The 20,361-nt window shown below is 50.6% G+C and overlaps 1 protein-coding gene across 1 annotated transcript in view; it reads right to left on the reverse strand.

The window, feature by feature from the left end:
• LOC140425566 (uncharacterized) overlaps nt 1-20,361 on the reverse strand; it is a 65,598-nt gene that overhangs the window by 14,593 nt on the left and 30,644 nt on the right. The window contains exons 3-4 of the mRNA XM_072510001.1: nt 7,042-7,126; nt 6,916-6,941 (exon numbers count right to left, since the gene is read on the reverse strand). Of these exons, the coding sequence (XP_072366102.1) occupies nt 6,916-6,941; nt 7,042-7,126 (111 nt within the window). The remainder of the gene's footprint in view (nt 1-6,915; nt 6,942-7,041; nt 7,127-20,361) is intronic.

Consider the following 20,361-nt stretch of genomic DNA (forward strand, 5'->3'; position numbering starts at 1 on the left):
CGGATTGTCCTGGAGCGGGGGCTGCGGTGGGGTGCGCCGGGTGAGGGTGGCACCGGGGCGGGGTGTGTGTGGGGAGCCAGCTGGTGCCAGATCCCTGAGGGAGACTGTGTCTTAGCGGGCGTCGGGGTACGCTATGTAGGCGTACTGCGGGTTCGCATGGAGTAGCTGTACTCTCTCAATCAACGGGTCCGCCTTGTGGAGCCGCACGTGCTTGCGGAGGAGAACGGGTCCTGGAGCTGCCAGCCACGTTGGGAGTGAAACCCCGGAGGTGGACTTCCTGGGGAAGGTAAAGAAACGTTCATGGGGGGTTTCGTTGGTCACGGTGCACAGGAGCGACCGAATGGAGTGAAGGGCGTCGGGGAGGACCTCCTGCCAGCAGGAGGCCGGGAAATATCTGGACCGTAGGGCCAGCTGGACGGCCCTCCAGACCGTCCCGCTCCACCTGCCCGTTTCCCCTGGGGTTGTAGCTGGTCGTCCTGCTCGAGGCAATGCCCCTGTTGAGCAGGTACTGGCGCAGCTCCTCGCTCATCAATGAGGATCCCCGGTCGCTGTGGACGTAGGCAGGGAAACCAAACAGAGCGAGGATGGTGTTGAGGGCTTTGACGGCGGTGGCCGACATCATATCGGGGCATGGGGCGGCAAAGGGGAATCGGGAATACTCGTCGACCACATTAAGAAAGGGTCCGGAGTCGGTTCACTTGTGCGCTGGCACATGTACCTCGGGACAGGGCATCGGGGGTCTCGTTGAGCTTACCGGGGCGATACAAAATCTCGTAATTGTAGGTGGAGAGCTCGATCCTCCACCTCAAGATCTTATCATTTTTGATCTTACCCCGCTGTGTGTTGTTAAACATGAAGGCAACCGACCGTTGGTCAGTGAAGGGAGTGAATCTCCTGCCAGCCAGGTAATGCCTCCAATGTCGCACAGCTTCAACGATCGCTTGGGCCTCCTTTTCGATGGAGGAGTGCCGAATTTCAGAGGCATGGAGGGTGCGGGAAAATAATACCACGGGCCTGCCTGCCTGGTTGAGGGTGGCGGCTAGAGCGACATCTGATGCATCGCTCTCGACTTGGAAGGGGAGCGTCTCGTCGACTGCGTGCATCGCGGCCTTGGCAATGTCGGCCTTGATACGGTTGAAGGCCTGGTGAGCCTCGGCCATCAGTGGGAAAGCGATGGATTGAATGAGTGGGCGGGCCTTGCCCGCATATTTTGGGACCCACTGGGCGTAATACGAAAAGACCTCAGGCATCGTTTGAGGGCCTTGGGGCAGTGGGGGAGAGGGATTTCCATGAGGGGGCGCATGCGATCGGGGTCGGGCCCTAGAACTCCGTTCTGAACCACATAGCCGAGGACGGCTAATCGGTTTGTGCTGAACACACACTTCTCCTTGTTGTAAGTTAGGTTGAGGAGTGTGGCGGTGTGGAGAAATTTTGAAAGGTTAGGGTTGTGATCCTGCTGGTCGTGGCCGCAGATGGTGACGTTGTCCAGGTACGGGAAAGTGGCCTGCAGCCCGTACCAGTCAACCACTCTGCCCATCTCTCGCTGGAAGACCGAGACCCTGTTGGTGATGCCGAAGGGAACCCTAAGGAAATGGTAAAGGCGGCCGTCTGCTTCAAACACAGTGTATGAGCGGTCCGCCTTACGGGTGGGGAGCTGGTGGTAGGCAGATTTCAGGTCCACTGTCGAGAAGACCTGGTACTGTACAATCTGATTGACCATATCAGATATGCATGGGAGGGGGTACGCGTCGAGCTGAGTGTACCGATTGATGGTCTGACTGTAATCAACGACCATCCTGATTTTCTCCCCGGTTTTCACCACTACCACTTGGGCTCTCCAGGGGCTGTTGCTGGCCTCGATGATACCTTCCCGCAGCAGCCGCTGGACCTCAGACCTGATGAAGGTCCTGTCCTGGGCGCTGTACCGTCTGCTCCTGCTGGTGACAGGTTTGCAATCCGGGGTGAGGTTTGCAAACAGGGAAGGGGGGTCGACCTTAAGGGTTGCGAGGCCTCAAACAGTAAGGGGTGGTAGGGGCTCGCCAAATTTCAGGGTTAGGCTCTGGAGGTTGCACTGGAAGCCCAGGCCGAGTGGCAAGGCAGCGCAGAGGTTGGGGAGGACGTAGAGCCAGAAGCTGCTAAACTTTACGCCCTGGACGGTGAGGGTGGCAATGCAGTACCTCGGATCGCCACGGAGTGGGATCCAGAGGCCAGGGAGATTCTTTGGTTAGCGGGGTGTACCGCGAGGGAGCAGCGCCTTACCGTATCGGGGTGGATGAAGCTCTCAGTGCTCCCGGAGTCTAGAAGGTAGGATATCTCATGCCCGTCGACCTTCACCTTTGTCGAAGCGGTCGCGAGGTTGTGCGGTCGAGACTGGTCGATCGTGACCGAGGCGAGACGTGGCTGGTCGTCGGCAGTTGCAGGCGATGAGGTGTCCGATGGGCAGGGGTCCTGAGGCGGGTAAGATGGCGGCGCCCACGGGCCGCACATGTCCTGGGGCAGGCAAGGTGGCGGTGCCCTCGGGCCGCACGTGTCCTGGGGCAGGCAAGGTGGCGGTGCCCTCGGGCCGCACGTGTCCTGGGGCAGGCAAGGTGGCGGTGCCCTCGGGCCGCACGTGTCCTGGGGCAGGCAAGGTGCCGGTGCCCTCGGGCCGCACGTGTCCTGGGGCAGGCAAGGTGGTGGTGCCCATTGGTTCTGAGGCAAGCAAGATGGTGGCACCCACGGCTGCACCTGGTCTGAGGAGAGGAAGATAGCGGCGCCCACTGGCCGCACACGGGGGGTGCTGGAACAATAGCGGCGATTGAGCGGGCCTGGCACACTGCAGCAAAATGTCCTTTCTTGCCTCAGGCCTTGCAGAGCGTCCGCGCCGGGCAGCGCTGCCGGGGGTGTTTTGTCTGTCCGCAGAAGTAGCACTTGGGACCACGGGGTTGGTTGGCTGCCGCGCGGCGCAGGCATGGGGTTGGCTGAGGGCGGTCGCTGATGGGGTCCACGATGGGGCGGCCGCTGGTGGGGTCCACGATGCACAGGGGGGGGGGGGCCGTGCGGTCGGGGGCATAAGCCTGTACGTTGCGTGAGGCGACCGTGAACGAGAGCGCTAGTTTCTTGGTTGCCGCGAGGTCAAGCGTGGCCCCTTCTAAGAGGCGCTGGCGGAAGTAGTCAGATCCTATGCCCGTAACGAACGCGTCTCTCGTTAGCAGGTTCGAATGTTCAGCGGCCGAAATGGCCTGGCAGTCACAGTCTCTCACCAGGGCGAGCAGGGCATGCCAGGAATCTTCCACAGACTCACCAGGAAGTTGGTGCCGCGTGGATAGGAGGTGCCTGGCGTTCATCTTGTTGGTCTTCTGAGCGTAATTCTCCTTCAGTAGCGCCATGGCCTCTGTGTAGGTAGGCGCGTCCAGGACGAGGGGAAAAACGTTGGAGCTCAGCCGCGTGTACGGAATCTGGAGCTTCTATGCTTCTGAGATTGGGTCTGTCGCAGATCCGATGTATGCTTCAAAGCAAGCTAGCCAATGTGCAAAGTCCTTTATAACGTTGTCTGCTTGAGGATGCAGCTGCAGGCGATCCGGCTTGACGCGGAGATCCATCTCCGAAAAATCTCTGTGTAATAAATTGATGCACTATCAATTACGACGAGACGAGAGTAGAGAGTAATCGAGGCTTTATTACACAGAGATGTGTGGCCTCCTACAGTTGCTGCCGAAATTGCTGCAGTTCGGAGAGCACACACATTTATACTCCACCTACTGGGCGGAGCCAGCAGGCAGGGATCTACCCCCGTACCTGTAGTACAGGGGCCTAATCGTAATACCCATATATACACAATACAACAGTGGTGACTACCACACAAGGGTCTGCAAGCCAAAATGGAAGACCTGGAAAACAGATCCAGGCAGCAGAATCTGAGGATTGTGGGTCTGTCTGAAGGGGTGGAAGGCCCGAGGCCGACGGAGTACTTTGCCACGATGTTGGTGGAGCTATTTGGAGAGGGGGAGGATCCCTCTCGATACGAGCTGGATCGGGCTCATAGGTCCTGCAGGCCTATACCAAAGGCGAGTGAGCCGCCAAGAGTGGTGACTGTTTGTTTCTGTAGGTACAGTGTGAAGGAGAGGGTCCTGTGCTGGGCAAAGCAGAAGCGGGAGGTGCAGTGGGCTGGAGCTGGTATACGTATATACCAGGACTTTACGGTGGAGTTGGCGAGGAGGCGGGCGGCCTTCGGCCGAGTGAAGACGGCACTGTATAACAGCAAGGTGCGGTGTGGCATAGTGTACCCAGCTAAGCTGAGGGTGACCTACAAATCCAAAGACTTTTTGAGACAGGTGGAAGCGGCGGAGGCGTTTGCGAAGGCAGAATGACTGTGGCAGAATTGAGAAATGGGACTGAGGACTGGTCTTGTACCGAGGGTAGGGTGTTGGTAGGAGAGTATGTAGCTTTATGTAGCTTTACCTTTTCACTGCGTGTTGGTGTATGTACTAAATGAGTCATCACTGTCTATTTGGACAAGGTAAGAGTTGGGACTTTCATTTGCAATGATGGTTCGTTGGGGCTTGTGTGTTTATGCTGGGCATGTGTGTTAAAGGGGATTTCTTTGTTTCCCTGGGACCGGGCAGGGGGGAAGGAGACCGGGCGGTGGGGCCTCCACACTGGCTGGTTTAAGCCGGCCAGTGAACAACGGGAGTGAGGTGGGGGGAGGGGCTACGGTCATCAGAGCCTGGTCGAACAGGTTTTGATGAGCCTAGCCGGGGTCAAAAGTTGGGGGAAGGGGCCGATACTGGGTGAGGTGTTTTCGAGAGGAAGTGGAGGGGAGGAGTCTGGGAGAGGGGTTGGGGTGGGTTTATAATTTGTGGGTGTCATTCATTGTATGCTTTCGGGGATTGGACGGCCTTGAATATTAGCGGGCGGGGGGGGGGGTGTCTATATATGTAAATGGTGGCCATGGGCGACTCCTGATTCCTTTCTGGGTTTTCTTTACTTGATGATTATGTTGTCATGCGGGCTGTTGTGTGGGGGTTGGTGGGTGGATGGGATCATTGTTGTTAATAAGGGGTTTGGCATTGCATCCGTTACCGTTTACTGTTTATTGGTGGGGGTAAATTTTGAAGAAAATGTGAAAAAGGAGAATAAAAACATTAAAAAAAAATAATCAGTGCTCATTAGCTAGACTGCCACATGAATAATTGCTATTTGGCAATGTTGTGGTGAATAGCTGTGTAACTTGTCATGACCCCCTGGGCTGGTGCGCAGTCAATTCCAGCCACACGTGACCCAGAGTCGCAACACGGGTGACATTAGATTTATTTAAAATATCCAAGGTCCTTGATTGAGTCCCAATAAACTACAGTCACTCGGTTTGTAACTTCAAAACACAAGTAACCTTTTATTATGTACAGTATTATAATTAAACAGACAGAAAATTTAACTGACTATCTATCCTTTTCCCAAACCTCCTTCCAACTTGTCTTACTCTCTACACACAGACATTCCCAACCCTCCTTCCAACTTGTCTCACTCTCGACACATACACACAGACAAACAACACAGAGGAGGAAAGGGAAGGAAAATATTAATAAAAATAAACGGATAAGGATCTCTGACACACTGGGATAACTTCCAGTCAATGTCTTTCTGAAGTTCAGGCTTTTGTTTTGGTACTTCTTCCTTCTAGGCTTGAGATGTTTTCTCTGGCAAGGTTGTCTACTTTCTCCGCAGACTCAGCATCATTCCAGGTTCACAGCAAAGTATGTTCCAGGGACTCGCTACTTTCAGAGCAGTTCATTCACTTCAGCAAGCAGGAGAGAGAGAGAGAGGGTTCCCTTCACTTCCAAAGTCTAGGGGAGGCGGTATTGGTATTGTCACTGGACGAGTAAGCCAGAGATCCAGAGTAATGCTCTGGGAACCCAGGTTCAAATCCTGTCACTGCAGATGACGAAATTTGAATTGAATAAAATTCTGGAATTAAAAGTCTAATGATGACCATGAAACCATGGTTGATTGTCGTTAAAACCCATCTGGTTCACTAATGTCCTTTAGGAAAGGAAATCTGTCTGGTGTGGCCTACATGTGACTCCAGACCCACAGCAATGTGGTTGATTCTAAACTGCTCCCTCAGGGGCAATTAGAGATGGGCAATAAATGCTGGCACAGCCTGCGACACCCACATCCCATGAACGAAGAAAAACAAACATCAGTTCTCCCAGAAAGCATCATGCAGGAACCAATCTGTCAGGCAGAACACTGTCCCTGGCCAACCCACCAGTTGCAAGTTAACCAATCAAACTGACTCCCTTCAAAGCTGGTTCCTAAGATCCACTCAGTGCCAAAGAGTCTGGCTCCTCTCCTTCAAAATACAAAACTTGGGAACACAGTGTCCTGGCAAGCAGGCTATTTCAATTTTGAGACTTCTGCTTGAAGGCACACCCCGATTATGGGTCCACGGACCAATATAAAAGAAATGGGAAAAGAAACAGGGAAGACTCTTACAAACTATATCACAGCAAGGAATCCACACCTTCAGGAGAAAAGGGGTAGAAATAATTTGGGAAGAGTTTCCTCATATTGTGCTTGGAATAAACGATTGCCTGGACAAAGTTGATGCAGGAATGCGGAGGATTACAGTCCTATTGGAATTAATGATGAATTATTAGGTGGGCTCCCTCAATTGATATTTGATTCTGCACCCCACTTCCCCCCGCCCCCACCTCGATTTTCCTTTTGTGCTGCACCCAGGAAATCCTTTACATCGAGTAAATGTAAAATCGGCCCCCGTAAATATCAACATCTTAACACAGTTCTTCCAGAAATAAGACAGGTGGAGATGAAACCTAAAAACAGTCACGATTCATTACTGTGGAATAGTCCTCAGTTCTCAGCTCACTTAATCAAATTTATTGGACATTTGGGTAAATCAACATAACAAATTACCTTGTTTCTGGCCTGTGTTGACTCTTCTGTGGGAATAGAATTACATTTACTGCATTATTCTTAAATTGCAAGATGCAAAAGCTGGACGATATTTGCTTCATTGTTGAGCAGAACTGAAACACTCACCATTCTTTGTCAAATCAGTTTCTGACTTACTCCCATTTCTGTACATAGAAGATAGGTCCAGTTCCAAACTGCAGTCAGGTGTAATCTGAATTAATACAAAGGTTTACAATTAATTTTATACCAAGCAATAAAACTGATATACTTTGTTACCACACAGCAATCATATCCTCAGATGCTCGGACGTTCTCTTTGCTCAGCGTTGGTTATGGGTATGAGATACCTATCTATGCTGATTCAATTGAGGGTGAGCCAGATTCTGCTGTTGCAGGGCATCCAACAGTGTCTGCCCTGAGTTTGACCTGTGCCTGCACCCTTCAGCTCAAAAAGGAAGGCAGTGGTGTCGTGGTATTGCTCGACTAGTAATCCAGGCAATACTCTAGGGACCTGGGTTCGAATCCCATCATGGCAGATGGTGGAATTTGAATCAATAAAAAAATGAAAATCTGAAATTACAAATCTAATGCTGACCATTGTTGATTGTTGTTAAAAACTGGTACCCTAATACCCTTTTGGGAAGGAGATTTGACGATCTTAACTGGTCTGGCCTACATGTGACTCCTCCCCAATGTAGCTGACTCTTAAAAGGCCTAACAAGCCGCTCAATAACCTGTTCACGGACGCTCAATTTGGGTTCTGCCAGCTCCTGACCTCATTACAGCCTTGGTTCAAACATAGACAAAAGAGCTGACCCCAAAAGGTGAGATGAGTGACTGCCGTTGACATCAAGGCAGCATTTGAATGAATATGGCATCAAGGAGTCCAAGCAAAACTGGAGTCAATGGGATGCGGGGGAAAACTCTCCACCGGTTGGAGTCATACCTGGCACAAAGGAAGATGGTTGTGGTTGTTGGAGGTCAGTCATCTCAGTTCCAGGACATCACTGCAGCAGTTCCTCAGGTCTTGGCCCAATCATTTTCAGAAAGGGGATGTCCGCTGATGATTTCACAATGTTCAGCTCCATTCATAACTCCAATACTGAAGCAGTCCATGTCCAAATGCAGCAAGAGCTGGACAATATAAAGGCTTGGCTGACAGGTGGCAAGTAGCATTCATGCCACACAAGTGCCAGACAATGACCATCTCCAACAAGAGATATGTTGTACCCATTTCAATGGTATTACAATCATTGAATCCCTCACTATCAAAATTCTGGGTGTTACTAGTGACAAGAAACTGAACTGGACTAGCCATATAAGTACTGTGGCCACAAGAGTAGGCCAAAGACTAGGAATCTTGAGGCGAATAACTCGCTTTCTGACTCCCCAAAACTTGTCCATAATCTACAAGGTACAAGTCACTCAGTGTGATGGAATACTCTCCTCTTGCCTGGATGAGTGCAGCTCCAACAACACTCAAGAAGCTTGCCACCATCCAGGACAAAGCAGCCTGATTGATTCCAAAAACATTCACTCCCTCCACCACTGATGCACAGTAGAAGATCCACTGCAGGAACTCACCAAGGCTCCTTAGAGAGCACCTTCCAAACCAATGACCGACACCATCGAGAAGTCAAGGGCAGCAGATACATGGGAACAGCACCACCTGGAGGCTCCCTTCCAAAATACTCACCATCCTGTCTTGGAAATATATCGCCGTTCCTTCACTGTTACTGAGTCAAAATCCAGGAATTCTCTCCCTAACAGCACTGTGGGTGTACCTACACCACATGGACTGCAACAGTTTAAGGGCAATTTTTTATTTAAAAAAAATAAATTTAGAGTACCCAATTCATTTTTTCCAATTAAGGGGCAATTTAGCGTGGCCAATCCACCCAGCCTGCACGTCTTTGGGTTGTGGGGGCGAAACCCACGCAGACACTGGGAGAATGTGCAAACTCCACACGGACAGTGACCCAGAGCCGGGATCGAATCTGGGACCTCGGCGCCGTGAGGCAGCAGGGCTAACCCACTGCGCCACCGTGCTGCCCTTGTTTAAGGGCAATTAGGGATGGGCAATTATTTCTGGCCTAGCCAGCAGCACCCACATCCCGTGAATAAATCTAAATAAAAGGTTTTGCCCCTTAAGTTGTTAAAAGCGTGAGCTGATAACGTTGTAATGTGGGGAGCAGGGTGCCTGGATTCTGAGTGAATTGGGCAACCAACTGTGTACCTCCTTAACCAATCAGAATGAAGGGCTGTAAAATAAACAGTGGAAGGATTGAGAAGGAGAATCAAAAGTGGTGAGTTTAATATTAAACCAAATTTTAAATTGATTTTTGATCTGTTCCTGAGATTGTTGCTCTTTTTAGCCGTAGTTTATTACCTCTGATTATGTCACCTTTGCTCACGAGTCGCCAGGTATCTTTCTGATACTGCCACGTGGTTCAAGCTCGAGTTATGATTAATAAGTCAGCACACCGCTTAGTAAGATTGAACTCAACGGTCATTTATTATATACAGCAATTAATACTTACACAATAATGCTTCTTCTAGACTAATACCTATAACTAACAGGCCAATACTTAACTTTAGGAAGGGCCCACCAGGTCAGGGAAACAAATGGCTTATCGAATCGGACCTGGCCCGCGGGATTCAAAAGGCTGATACAGGTTGATGGCTAGGAGTCTCTATCGGGTAGCGATCGCTGGAGTCAGACTTACGGTTCTTTGTCGAAGGTTCTTGCGAAGGTTGCGAGCAGGTGAAGAAGGGAGAGAGAGCGAGATCTGAACTTGGCCCCTCACTTTATAGGGCCCAGGGGCTTCCCGCCTCTCGGGGCGGCCCTTGACCCTGAGTCCCAAGTGATTGGACCTGTTCCCAATTACTGGGTTCGATATGCTCCAATAATGGGGCGATTCCTCGATCGGGGGGTGGTCGTTCACCTGTCTTTGTTTCGGCCACTGTAGGCGCCGACAGGTCTGGCCCGGCATTCAATTGCTAATATGTTGCAATTGTTCCCGGGGATAGCCGATTAATCTGCAGATGTCTGGGTTGATGTGCTGCTAATCGTCTTGAGTATCGATCTGGGCCGACTTCCCCAGAGCCGAATACGCTATTCTGTCTGCAGCTGTCCGTTTGTGTCCTGTTGGCTGCTTTTCCCATCAGCCTTTTCGGTTAGCCATTTTAAATCGGGTTTTGGCCAAATTAATAGGGAATCAGCCATTTTAGGTGGCTACAGTCCCTCCTTGTGATCCTAACGCGAAGCATGAAGGATCACATAAATTTTGTCCTTTCCATTCCCTGACCGGGGGGGACACCTCCTACATGGCCACTATTCTGACACTAGCTATGCACAAATATTTACCTAAACAATTCTTGAGGGCACTATGTCAGGCAGGGGCATGTATCTAAAAAAATAAAAACTTGGAACCTCTAATTTTACCTAAATACACTCATCAAGCATTGCACCATCCTATCTCTCTAAAACATACAGCAACAATCATAACATTCCGTATATTCTTTCCTGGCTTGGCAGTCAAGCTCAGGATCATACATTTTTTTTTCTTGTTACAGGTAGTTTTGTACATCTTTTATTTACAGGAAAACGCAAGTGCTTGTTCTTTATTTTTGTATATTAGGTCGCGGGGGTCTGGGGTCTGGTCATACCCGAACATAGGGGATTGGATCCGATATACCGGGGTTCTAGCGCGGTACGCTCTCCTTCTCCACTTGCGGAGGCGCATAGTCTGCACTGCACAGCAGAGTATTGCCAGCGCTAATAGTGCTTCAATAACGTACGACAGGGAGTACCAAGTTATTAACTTGGCACACCAGGATAGTGCAGCGTGGCTGGTGACTGGGCCCTCGGTACTGCGGGGCAGTGAAACATTAACTGCAGGGGGGTTTGAAGTAATGAGGTCCGTGTTCCCGCGCAACCAAATGTTCAGTATAAAAATCTTGATCACGATGAAAGAAGTCCTCATGGTTGTCCTCTTTTTCTTTCTTTGTGTTCTCTGTTTTCTCCGGTCCTGGAGCTTCTGGAGTTCTGTAAAACAAGCATAGTCTCTGTAACTACCTTGGTTAAATATCCGGTATCTTATAATTGGTCACAATATGTGACTCCCCCCCATTTTTTTTTCCAAAACAAATGTTAGGACACGGCACACTTCCCAATGGTGAACCAGTGCTAAGTTTATCATCCAAATGTTCCTGGATGTAAATAGCATGAGGCAGCAACCCAAGGGTCGCCTAAATAAATAAAATTGTTTTGAAAGGAAAAGTTCGAAAGAGGTGCGTATGGGCCGCGACGGGTAAGATTTGGATGGAGTCCCCGGGTAGGACGGCTACCAATACCGTATGTCCCCTACCCGAGCATTTTTGACCAGCGGGGGGGGGGGGGGGGGGGTCCCCAGCCAGGGCAGGTCTCACGCCGTTTCTCCACTGCCTGAGCAACCGACAAGAACGGGCAAAAATGTAGTCATCATGGTGGGGTTGCTGCTGTGATTTTCCCGTCAAATCAGAACGGGCGTCTGGCCTTGAACCAGTACCAGCTGAAAAGCTAGTTCCTCTGAACGAGCGTGTGGTCTGCTGACCAGGTATCTGTGGACAAGTTGGTACCCTTGTGGTATCTGTGGACAAGTTGGTACCATTGTGGTATCTGTGGACAATTTGGTACCGCTGAAGAAGCGTCTGGCTGTGGGTCTCTGAGGCAAGTCCTCAGAGGCTTTGGCAGAATGGGCGTGAGAAAAATTCTCCTGTCGGACGAACAACATTTAAAGAAACATACAAACAACGTAAAACATCCTGCAGGTTCCATCAGGAAGGACAACACTTTTCACCAAGTGTCTCCCTTAAATCATCATGTGGACACCTCAGTTCTCTGTTGCGAACAGGGTCGCAAAGGGGTTGGTGGATTGGGGGTCTGACTCGGGATCGTCCCCTTCTCCTGGGTGCCAAATTCTGGAGTGAATTAATGTTGAGAGGGCTGCGTGGTATGAGTTGGGGTTGCTCTCATCGTTGCGGACATGTCTGTAGGAGTTGTCGCGGTGCCAATGGCGTTCGTCAAGTTGTGTGGGGATAAAGCCGGGGTCGTCCGTGTGGTTCGGTGGTCGGTGGTGTGGTTTGTTTAAGAAATTGATGAGGAAGGGATCACTGGAGTCGAACTCGGAGTCGCTGGCTGTGGGACCAGGATAGTAGGGAGGCGTGCTGTGGCTGTTGTCAGAGTCACAGTCGCTGTCTCTGCTGCTGCAGTCTGTGGGCGTTCCGGGGCGGAGTGTAAAGTTTGTGGGTGGAGTCGGGGGCGAGTCCGTGTCTGGGCAGGACGTGGAGGGGGTTGGTGTGGTCACGTTGGCTGTGGGTGGGGTTTGGTCTGCTGCGTCAAGCATGATGTGGTGGGCGTGGTTTGACTGTGCTCCATAAGCCTTTAGCTGGTTTATGTGAAACCACGCAGTCTTTTGTATACCCATGCGCTTAATTTATCCGTAATGGAGTACGGACCCGAGTATTTCGGAGACAGAAATGTGCTGGGGTTATACACAGACAACATCACTTGTTGTCATATATTATACTCCGTTGCATGTACTGCCTTATCAAAACAGGCCTTGCTCTGTTTTCTTTTAGTGCCCAGTTTAACAGCGGCTGCTAACTGAGCAGGTTTTACATTTGCAAGTAATTGTTCAACGGCTTTCTCGTGGGTGAGGGCTGTAACTTCAGGGCTGGTCAGGTCTAAACCCAACAAGTACTCTGTCCCTTTCATGGGGCGTCCGGTCATGAGGGTGTGTGGGGTGAAACCTGTGGAGGTGGAAACAGTGTTACGCAAAAACATCAGCGCAAAGGGGAGGACAGAATCCCAAGTGGTGTTGTTCTGCTGGACCATTTTTCTAAGGGTGGTTTTTAGGGTCCGATTCATGCGCTCCACTATACCACTCAACTGAGGGTGGTACGCAATGTGAAATTTTTGGGTTATGCCAAATATCTTGAGGACGTTCTGCATGACCCGTCCCGTAAAGTGAGAACCTTGGTCCGACTCAATACTACGGGGGAGTCCCCATCTTGTGAAGATGTGGTGGGTTAGGATTTTGGCGGTGGTTTTCGCGGTGTTGGTGCGGGCTGGAAATGCTTCCACCCACTTTGTAAAAGTGGCTATGACCACCAGAACATATTTATAGCCATTCCCGCAAGGGGGCAATGGACCTATAAAATCGATCTGTAGGTAAGTCCAGGGGCCGTTAACGGGCCGGGTGTGGCTGAGTTGTGCCTTTTTGGCATATCTATCTGGGTTGCACTCACTGGGGCGCTCTCGGGGGGCTTCCAAAAGTACCCATGTCTGGATCCTGCCAGTGCGTCGGCTTTTACATTTCCAGGGGGGGGAGGAACGATGGTGGCTGCGGACTTTTATAATGCCAAAGGTCCGGTTCTTGGCTTTTTTCAAAATATGGCGGCATAATGGGGCTAAGGGGAGGGGTTTCCCATCCGCGGAAACAAAACCTCTTGTTTCCCAGAGGGGTAGAAATTCGGTGAGGCTGTTGCAGAAGTATAGATTGTCTGAATATATGCCTGCTGGGCTGGGGAAGGAATCTGCGTGCTCTACAATGTACGAGACGGCCGCAAGCTCTGCTGCTCGCGCGCCTAAGTGTCCGGGTAATTTTAATGCGATTTCCTCGAGGGCGCGTCCCTGCGCGTCTTCCACATAAATCCCACAACCTGTTATGCGTTGCCCATCCAGGACCGTGGAAGATCCATCCACATAGATCCTAATGGGATCACACGTGTCCGGGTGAGGGGGGCTTTGAGATGGAGTGGCTAGTTTCCTGGGGGGTGTTTTCGCGATAAAGGGGCCTGTATTATGGTGGGGCGAGATGATTTCACACTCATGGGGGGTTCCGGGGTACTGTAGATTGTCCGCTAAGTATGTGTGTGTCTTGGTCCGTTTGACTGTGATGTCCCGTCCTTGTAAGAGAAGAGTCCATCTAGCAGCGCGGATGTGGCTGACGGTACCGTCTTTAAGTCGTCCGTCGAGTAAACGTTGGGTGGGGGTGTGCTCGGTCAAAATGGTGATGGGGTTCAGTCCGGTAATGTATGAGAAGTACTGGACTGCCCAGAAAACTGCGTGCAGGTGCCTCTCACAGGCTGAGAATCCTGCTCCACAGCATCTAAAATTCGGGAGGCATAAGCTACGGGTCTTAGCTGGTCGTGCCGTTCCTGCAGGAGCACGGCTGAAAGGGTGCGTTCGGTGGACGCTACCTCTATTGCGTAAGGGGAAAGCGGGTCTGGAACTTGTAGTGCGGGGGCAGCTATGAGCGCCTGTTTTAATGATTCCACAGCATCCGTATGCTGCGGGAGCCACTCCCAGGGGGCTCCCTTCTTTAGGAGGTCTGAGAGGGGCGCTGCCTTGCTGGCGAAACCGTCAATGTGGTTTTGGCAGTAGCCAACCAGTCCTAAAAATGACCGGAGGGCTGAAACGTGTTGGAGAAGGAACAATTTAGCGATCGAGGCAATTCTTTTGTGCTCCATCTCGCGTTTGCCGTGTGTGAGAATAGGACCCAAATATACCACTTTTTCTTCCAATATCTGGGCCTTTTTGGGGTTGACTTTAGAGCCAATGGAATGTAGTAATTCCAGGAGTTCGGACAGAAGCTCAATGTGCTCTTCCTTTGTGTCTGTCTGCAGTAGTAGATCGTCTACATACTGTACCAGACATTCGGGGCGAGAAAACTTCGCTAGTCCATTTGCCAGCTGTCGGTGGAAAATGGAGGGGGAGTTGTGGAAGCCTTGTGGCAGGCATGTCCACGTGTATTGCTGCGCTCGGAAAGTGAAGGCAAATTTATACTGGCACACCTTTGCCAATGGAATGGACCAGAATCCATTACTGACGTCCAAAACCGTGAAATATCGGGCATGGAGTCCCTGTTTGAGCATGGTCTCGGGACTTGTTGCAACTGTGGGGGCTGCTACGGGGATGACTTTATTGAGTTCCCGATAATCTAGAGTCAAGCGCCATGATCCGTCGGGCTTCCTTACTGGCCAAATCGGGGCATTATTAGTTGAGGTTACCGATCTTAGGACGCCCTGCTCTAATAAACTTTCTATAACCTTTAGGATTTCTCCCTCTGCTTCTAGGGGGAATCCGTACTGCTTTTGGGGTCTAGGGTCCGGTCCTGTTATTTGTACGGAACCGGTCATCCGTCCACAGTCGTGCTTGTGGGTTGCGAATGCTGCCTGTTCTTTTGCAGGACTGCCCTAACCTGTCGGTCCGTGCTGAGTGTGGTGGGGTTGAACCAAAACTCGCCCACTGCGCTAATTTTGTTCATATAGTCCCCTATGGTGAGCGTTGCGGGGGCTCTAGCGGACTTCGCCATCTTCCAGACACACTGGTTGACTGGGTCGAAAGATAGGTGGTGGGAATTCATGAAGTCGATCCCTAAAATGTGCTCTGCGGTTGGGGGCAGGTCGACTAAAACAACGGGGTGTTTTGTGTTAATGGTTCCGAGTTGGATGGGTACAGGGGTTGTGATGTGTCCCTGTTGTGAGTGGCCTGTAAAGCCGCTGAGGGTGATAGTGGCTGTAGTGAGCCACGTGTCCTTACCCAGGGTGGAGGAATTTAAGGTGGTGCGGGAGCCTCCTGTGCCCCAGAGAAGCTCGATCGGCTGTCCCCTAACCTTTTGCTGCGACTACGGGTCGTCCTGACCTATCCCAAAGGGTATCACAGACCCAACTGGGGGAGCCTGTACACCCTCAGTCCGTACCGGTCAAGTCTGTCTGATCCGACTGGGCGCTAACGCTATGTATGGGTTTTGTTTTTTTCTTATTGATAGTGCCTGTCTGTTGGGCTCTCTGTGGCTTTTTAGGGCCATTGCATTCTTTGGCAAAATGTCCCAACTGTCCGCAATTGTAGCATTCTTGTGGTTTTGCTGGGGGGCTGCTCTTTCCCTCGCTTACCCAGGCAGGGTTGTGAAGAGTGGTTCTTACTGCCTGCAGGGTTGTGAAGAGTGGTTCTTACTGCCTGCACGTCTGCGGCGGCTTGTTTTTCCTCGGGGGTTCTAGCTGCGGGTTTACTGTGAACCGCTTGTTCCCAAACGCGGGACAATCTTTTGACCACCCACTCCTCCGAGGGGGTCATAATTACTACAGGCATTTTGTCCTGCTTCCGTGGCATGGGAGATAAGGATGCGGGTCCATTTGGCCATATTGTCTGCGGACAAATGGGCACGGTCTACGTTTCCGAAAACGGCTTCAAAGTGAATTCACAAGCGTCCTGCGAACGCTGTGGGGTGTTCAGAATTTTTCTGTCTGCACTTATTTAGGCCATCTACGGGGTCGCCCCGGTTATACCCGATCGCATCGAGGATCGCGGTATGCATTTCTGTAAGGGTGCCTCCTCCTACATTCTGTGGGTCGGGAAGGGCTGCTGCGACCGATGGGTCTAAGCTGAGGACCGTGAGCTTTACCTGTTCTTTCTCATCCAGGCCGTACAAGGTCGCCTGGTGTTTGATGGTGGCAAAGAAATGGGGTGGGTCTGAAGCGGGGAGGAACGGTGTGATTTTTGCACACGCGTCCCGTAATTGGGTCACTGTGAGGGGGGTGGAATATAAGACTTCCGCTTCGTCTGCTGTGGCGGTGCGGTGGGTTGTTACAGGGTTCATGGGAGCCTGTACTACCTGCTGTGTGGGGGGTGGGGGTGCTTTTCTCCTTTGGGGCTTTCCCTGCGCACATGTTCCCTGAACATATCTCTGCGCTGTCTCCTGCAATTCTTCCCAATCAGGGCCGTCTTCCTGTTCTAAACTTTCCCCAAAGGTGTCTTGGAATCCCTTTTGGACAGAAAGCATTGATTGCAGGTCTGCAATTTGCTTTCGGCACTTCGCATGGTCTAAGGTACTCTGCCTTTGTTCCGTAGTTGCAGCGTGGAGCGCTCTCAAGGCTGCCTTGAGATCACTACATTGCTTCTGTAGCGTCTCCACCTGCTTCTCTGTCTCTTTCTTAACCAGGACTGCACGCTGCGTGTCCTGATAAGCCTTCTCATACTGGGATTGAAAACTGCTTAAATGCGCCAGACAAGACTGGTGACCCCGTTTGGCGTCAGCCACCTCTTCGTCCTTGTATTCTAACTGCCTTTTCAATTCCAGGTTTTCTTTTTCCATCTCGCATACATCGATTTTATTCATACGATGTATGCCTTCGATTTCTTTTCGGAGCGTCCTGACGACCTCCTCTGTGCCTCGCAATTGTGCCATACAGGACACGATTGCCATCGGCTTGCGCGCTTTCGCTAAGCTTTTCTTATGAATTTCACTCATGTTCTCCCACCAAGTATGCCCTATACTTCCGGGACCTGAGTCGTCATTATTACAGAAACCGCTCCACACGGGCCATCCTTTGCCCTGTAGGAATTTCCGAATTTCTGCTTCCCAAAGGGGACACTGTCCCACTTTAATGCTGCTGATCGGTGCGACCGCAAATTCTTCAGGGTTCATGAGGCGTTGCATTGCCTGCATGGCCATCTCTCTTATCTGCTTGCTACGTTCAAATTTGGAACAGGAGGCTAAGGTGGTGTCGTAGATACGGGTACGGCTTGCGCTAATTTCCGAAAATACAGACTGCCGACAGTTTTGACGCAACAAAAATCTATCAGTTTTACCTTATAACCCTGTTAGTTACGCATGCATACACACACTTCCGAATTGTGAATTATTAACCAGAACCGCTTGAACACTTGTGTTTTTTGTTTTTGTTTATGCTTCCAATTGGATTCTATTCAAATTTCTGGGGTTCTCCCGGAGTGGTTTTCCACTTCTTTGTCGGGTCCCGGCGGAGTCGCCAATTATGTTGCTCTTTTTAGCCGTAGTTTATTACCTCTGATTATGTCACCTTTGCTCACGAGTCGCCAGGTATCTTTCTGATACCGCCACGTGGTTCAAGCTCGAGTTATGATTAATAAGTCAGCACACCGCTTAGTAAGATTGAACTCAACGGTCATTTATTATATACAGCAATTAATACTTATACAATAATGCTACTTCTAGACTAATACCTATAACTAACAGGCCAATACTTAACTTTAGGAAGGGCCCACCAGGTCAGGGAAACAAATGGCTTATCGAATCGGATCTGGCCCGCGGGATTCAAAAGGCTGATACGGGTCGATGGCTAGGAATCTCATTCGGGTAGCGATCGCTGGAGTCAGACTTACGGTTCTTTGTCGAAGGTTCTTGCGAAGGTTGCGAGCAGGTGAAGAAGGGAGAGAGAGCGAGATCTCACTTTATAGGGCCCAGGGGCTTCCCGCCTCTCGGGGCGGCCCTTGACCCTGAGTCCCAAGTGATTGGACTTGTTCCCAATCACTGGGTTCGATATGCTCCAATAATGGGGCGATTCCTCGATCGGGGGGTGGTCGTTCACCTGTCTTTGTTTCGGCCACTGTAGGCGCCGACAGGTCTGGCCCGGCATTCAATTGCTAATATGTTGCAATTGTTCCCGGGGATAGCCGATTAAACTGCAGATTTCTGGGTTGATGTGCTGCTAATAGTCTTGAGTATCGATCTGGGCCGACTTCCCCAGAGCCGAATACGCTATTCTGTCTGCAGCTGTCCGTTTGTGTCCTGTTGGCTGCTTTTCCCATCAGCCTTTTCGGTTAGCCATTTTAAATCGTGTTTTGGCCAAATTAATAGGGAATCAGCCATTTTAGGTGGCTACAAGATGTGGGCATCACTGGCTAAACCTACCCTTTCCGACGGGCCAGAGGTAGCTTCCGGTATCTGGGCATCCAAGTGACATTTGATTTGCATAGGCTTCATAAGTTAAACTTTAGAAGTTGGTTAGATAAGGTGAGGCTTGAGTTGCAGAGATGGAGTAACCTTCCGTTGTCCCTACGGGCAGAGTTCAAATCATCAAAATTAACATTCTGCCAAGGTTTCTATTTCTGTTCCAATGCCTTCCTATTTTCCTCGCTAAATCGTTCTCTGATGGGTGAACAAGTTAGTGATTTGGCTTTTAAGGCCTGGGAACGGAAGGGGCTAGAGTACTTTAGAGACTTGTCTATAGATGGACGGTTCGCCAGTTGAGAGGAGTCCTCAGGGACACACCTATTCGATATTTTCCACTACGGGACATAGTCCGCGGGGTTTGCCCTCCATTCCCCTTAGTGCCCCTGCCTTTCTTGTTGGAGGAAATCTTATGGTTGGCAAGGGCTGTGGGGGTGGAGGGGGGGGGGGGGGGGGCGGGGGGATCTCGAACATCTATGAGCGGATCATCTCATTGGAATCTACATTGCTTGATCGGATGAAGACAAAATGGTAGGAGGGGTTGGGACCCATCTTAGATGAGGATGTGTGGAATGAGGCCCGTTGGAGGGTAAATTCCACCTCATCCCACGTGTGGCTCAGCCTCATCCAACTCAAAGGGGTTCATAGAGCTCATCTCTCCAAAGGTAGGATGAGCGGGTTCTTTGATGAAGTAGACAGGTGTGATTGGTGTTTTCGTGCACCCGCCAACCATACCCACATGTTCTGGCCCTGTCCAAAGATGCTGAATTTTTGGGCCTCCTTCTTTAGCACCATGTTAGCGGTTCTTAACATTGATCTGGAGCCTTGTCCATTGATGGCCAATCTGGAGCCTTGTCTGTTGGTGGTCATTTTCGGGAAGTCGGACTCGCCGGGGCTGCTGACCAGGGTGGGGACGGATTGGCTCATCCTTGCCCCACTGATAGACCGAAGATGGGTTCTGCTGGGATGGAGGACGTCCACTCCGCCCAGTGCCTAAGCCTGGTTGGGTGACCTTACGGACTTTTTATACCTGGAAAAGATCAAGTACACCATCAGGGGGTTGGTAGAGGGGTTTTACCTGAGGTGGCAGCCATTTATCTCTCACTTCAAAGAGTTAATTGCCATCAGCTGTTGGGGGGGGTGGGGGTTGGATGTAGCTTTTGTTGTGTGTTTTTCCATATCTCTGATTTTTTGTGTTAATGCAACAATTGTACCATGTTTGAATCATTTTCATAGTTTTTGCGTTGTAGCTTAGTTTGTGTTTGTTAAATATGAAATATTCAATTAAATATTATTTTAAAAATATATCACTGGCTAGACATAGAACATAGAACATTACAGCGCAGTACAGGCCCTTTGGCCCTCGATGTTGCGCCGACCTGTGAAACCACTCTGAAGCCCATCTATACTATTCCCTTATCGTCCATATGTCTATCCAGTGACCATTTGAATGCCCTTAGTATTGGCGACTCCACTACTGTTGCAGGCAGGGCATTCCACACCCTTACTACTCTCTGAGTAAAGAACCTACCTCTGACATCTGTCCTATATCTATCTCCCCTCAATTTAAAGCTATGTCCCCTCGTGCTAGACATCACCATCCGAGGAAAAAGGCTCTCACTGTCCACCTTATCAAATCCTCTGATCATCTTGTATGCCTCAATTAAGTCACCTCTTAACTTTCTTCTCTC

Source organism: Scyliorhinus torazame, chromosome 6 (genome assembly GCF_047496885.1).
Source record: "Scyliorhinus torazame isolate Kashiwa2021f chromosome 6, sScyTor2.1, whole genome shotgun sequence".
Classification (NCBI taxonomy): Eukaryota; Metazoa; Chordata; class Chondrichthyes; order Carcharhiniformes; family Scyliorhinidae; genus Scyliorhinus; species Scyliorhinus torazame.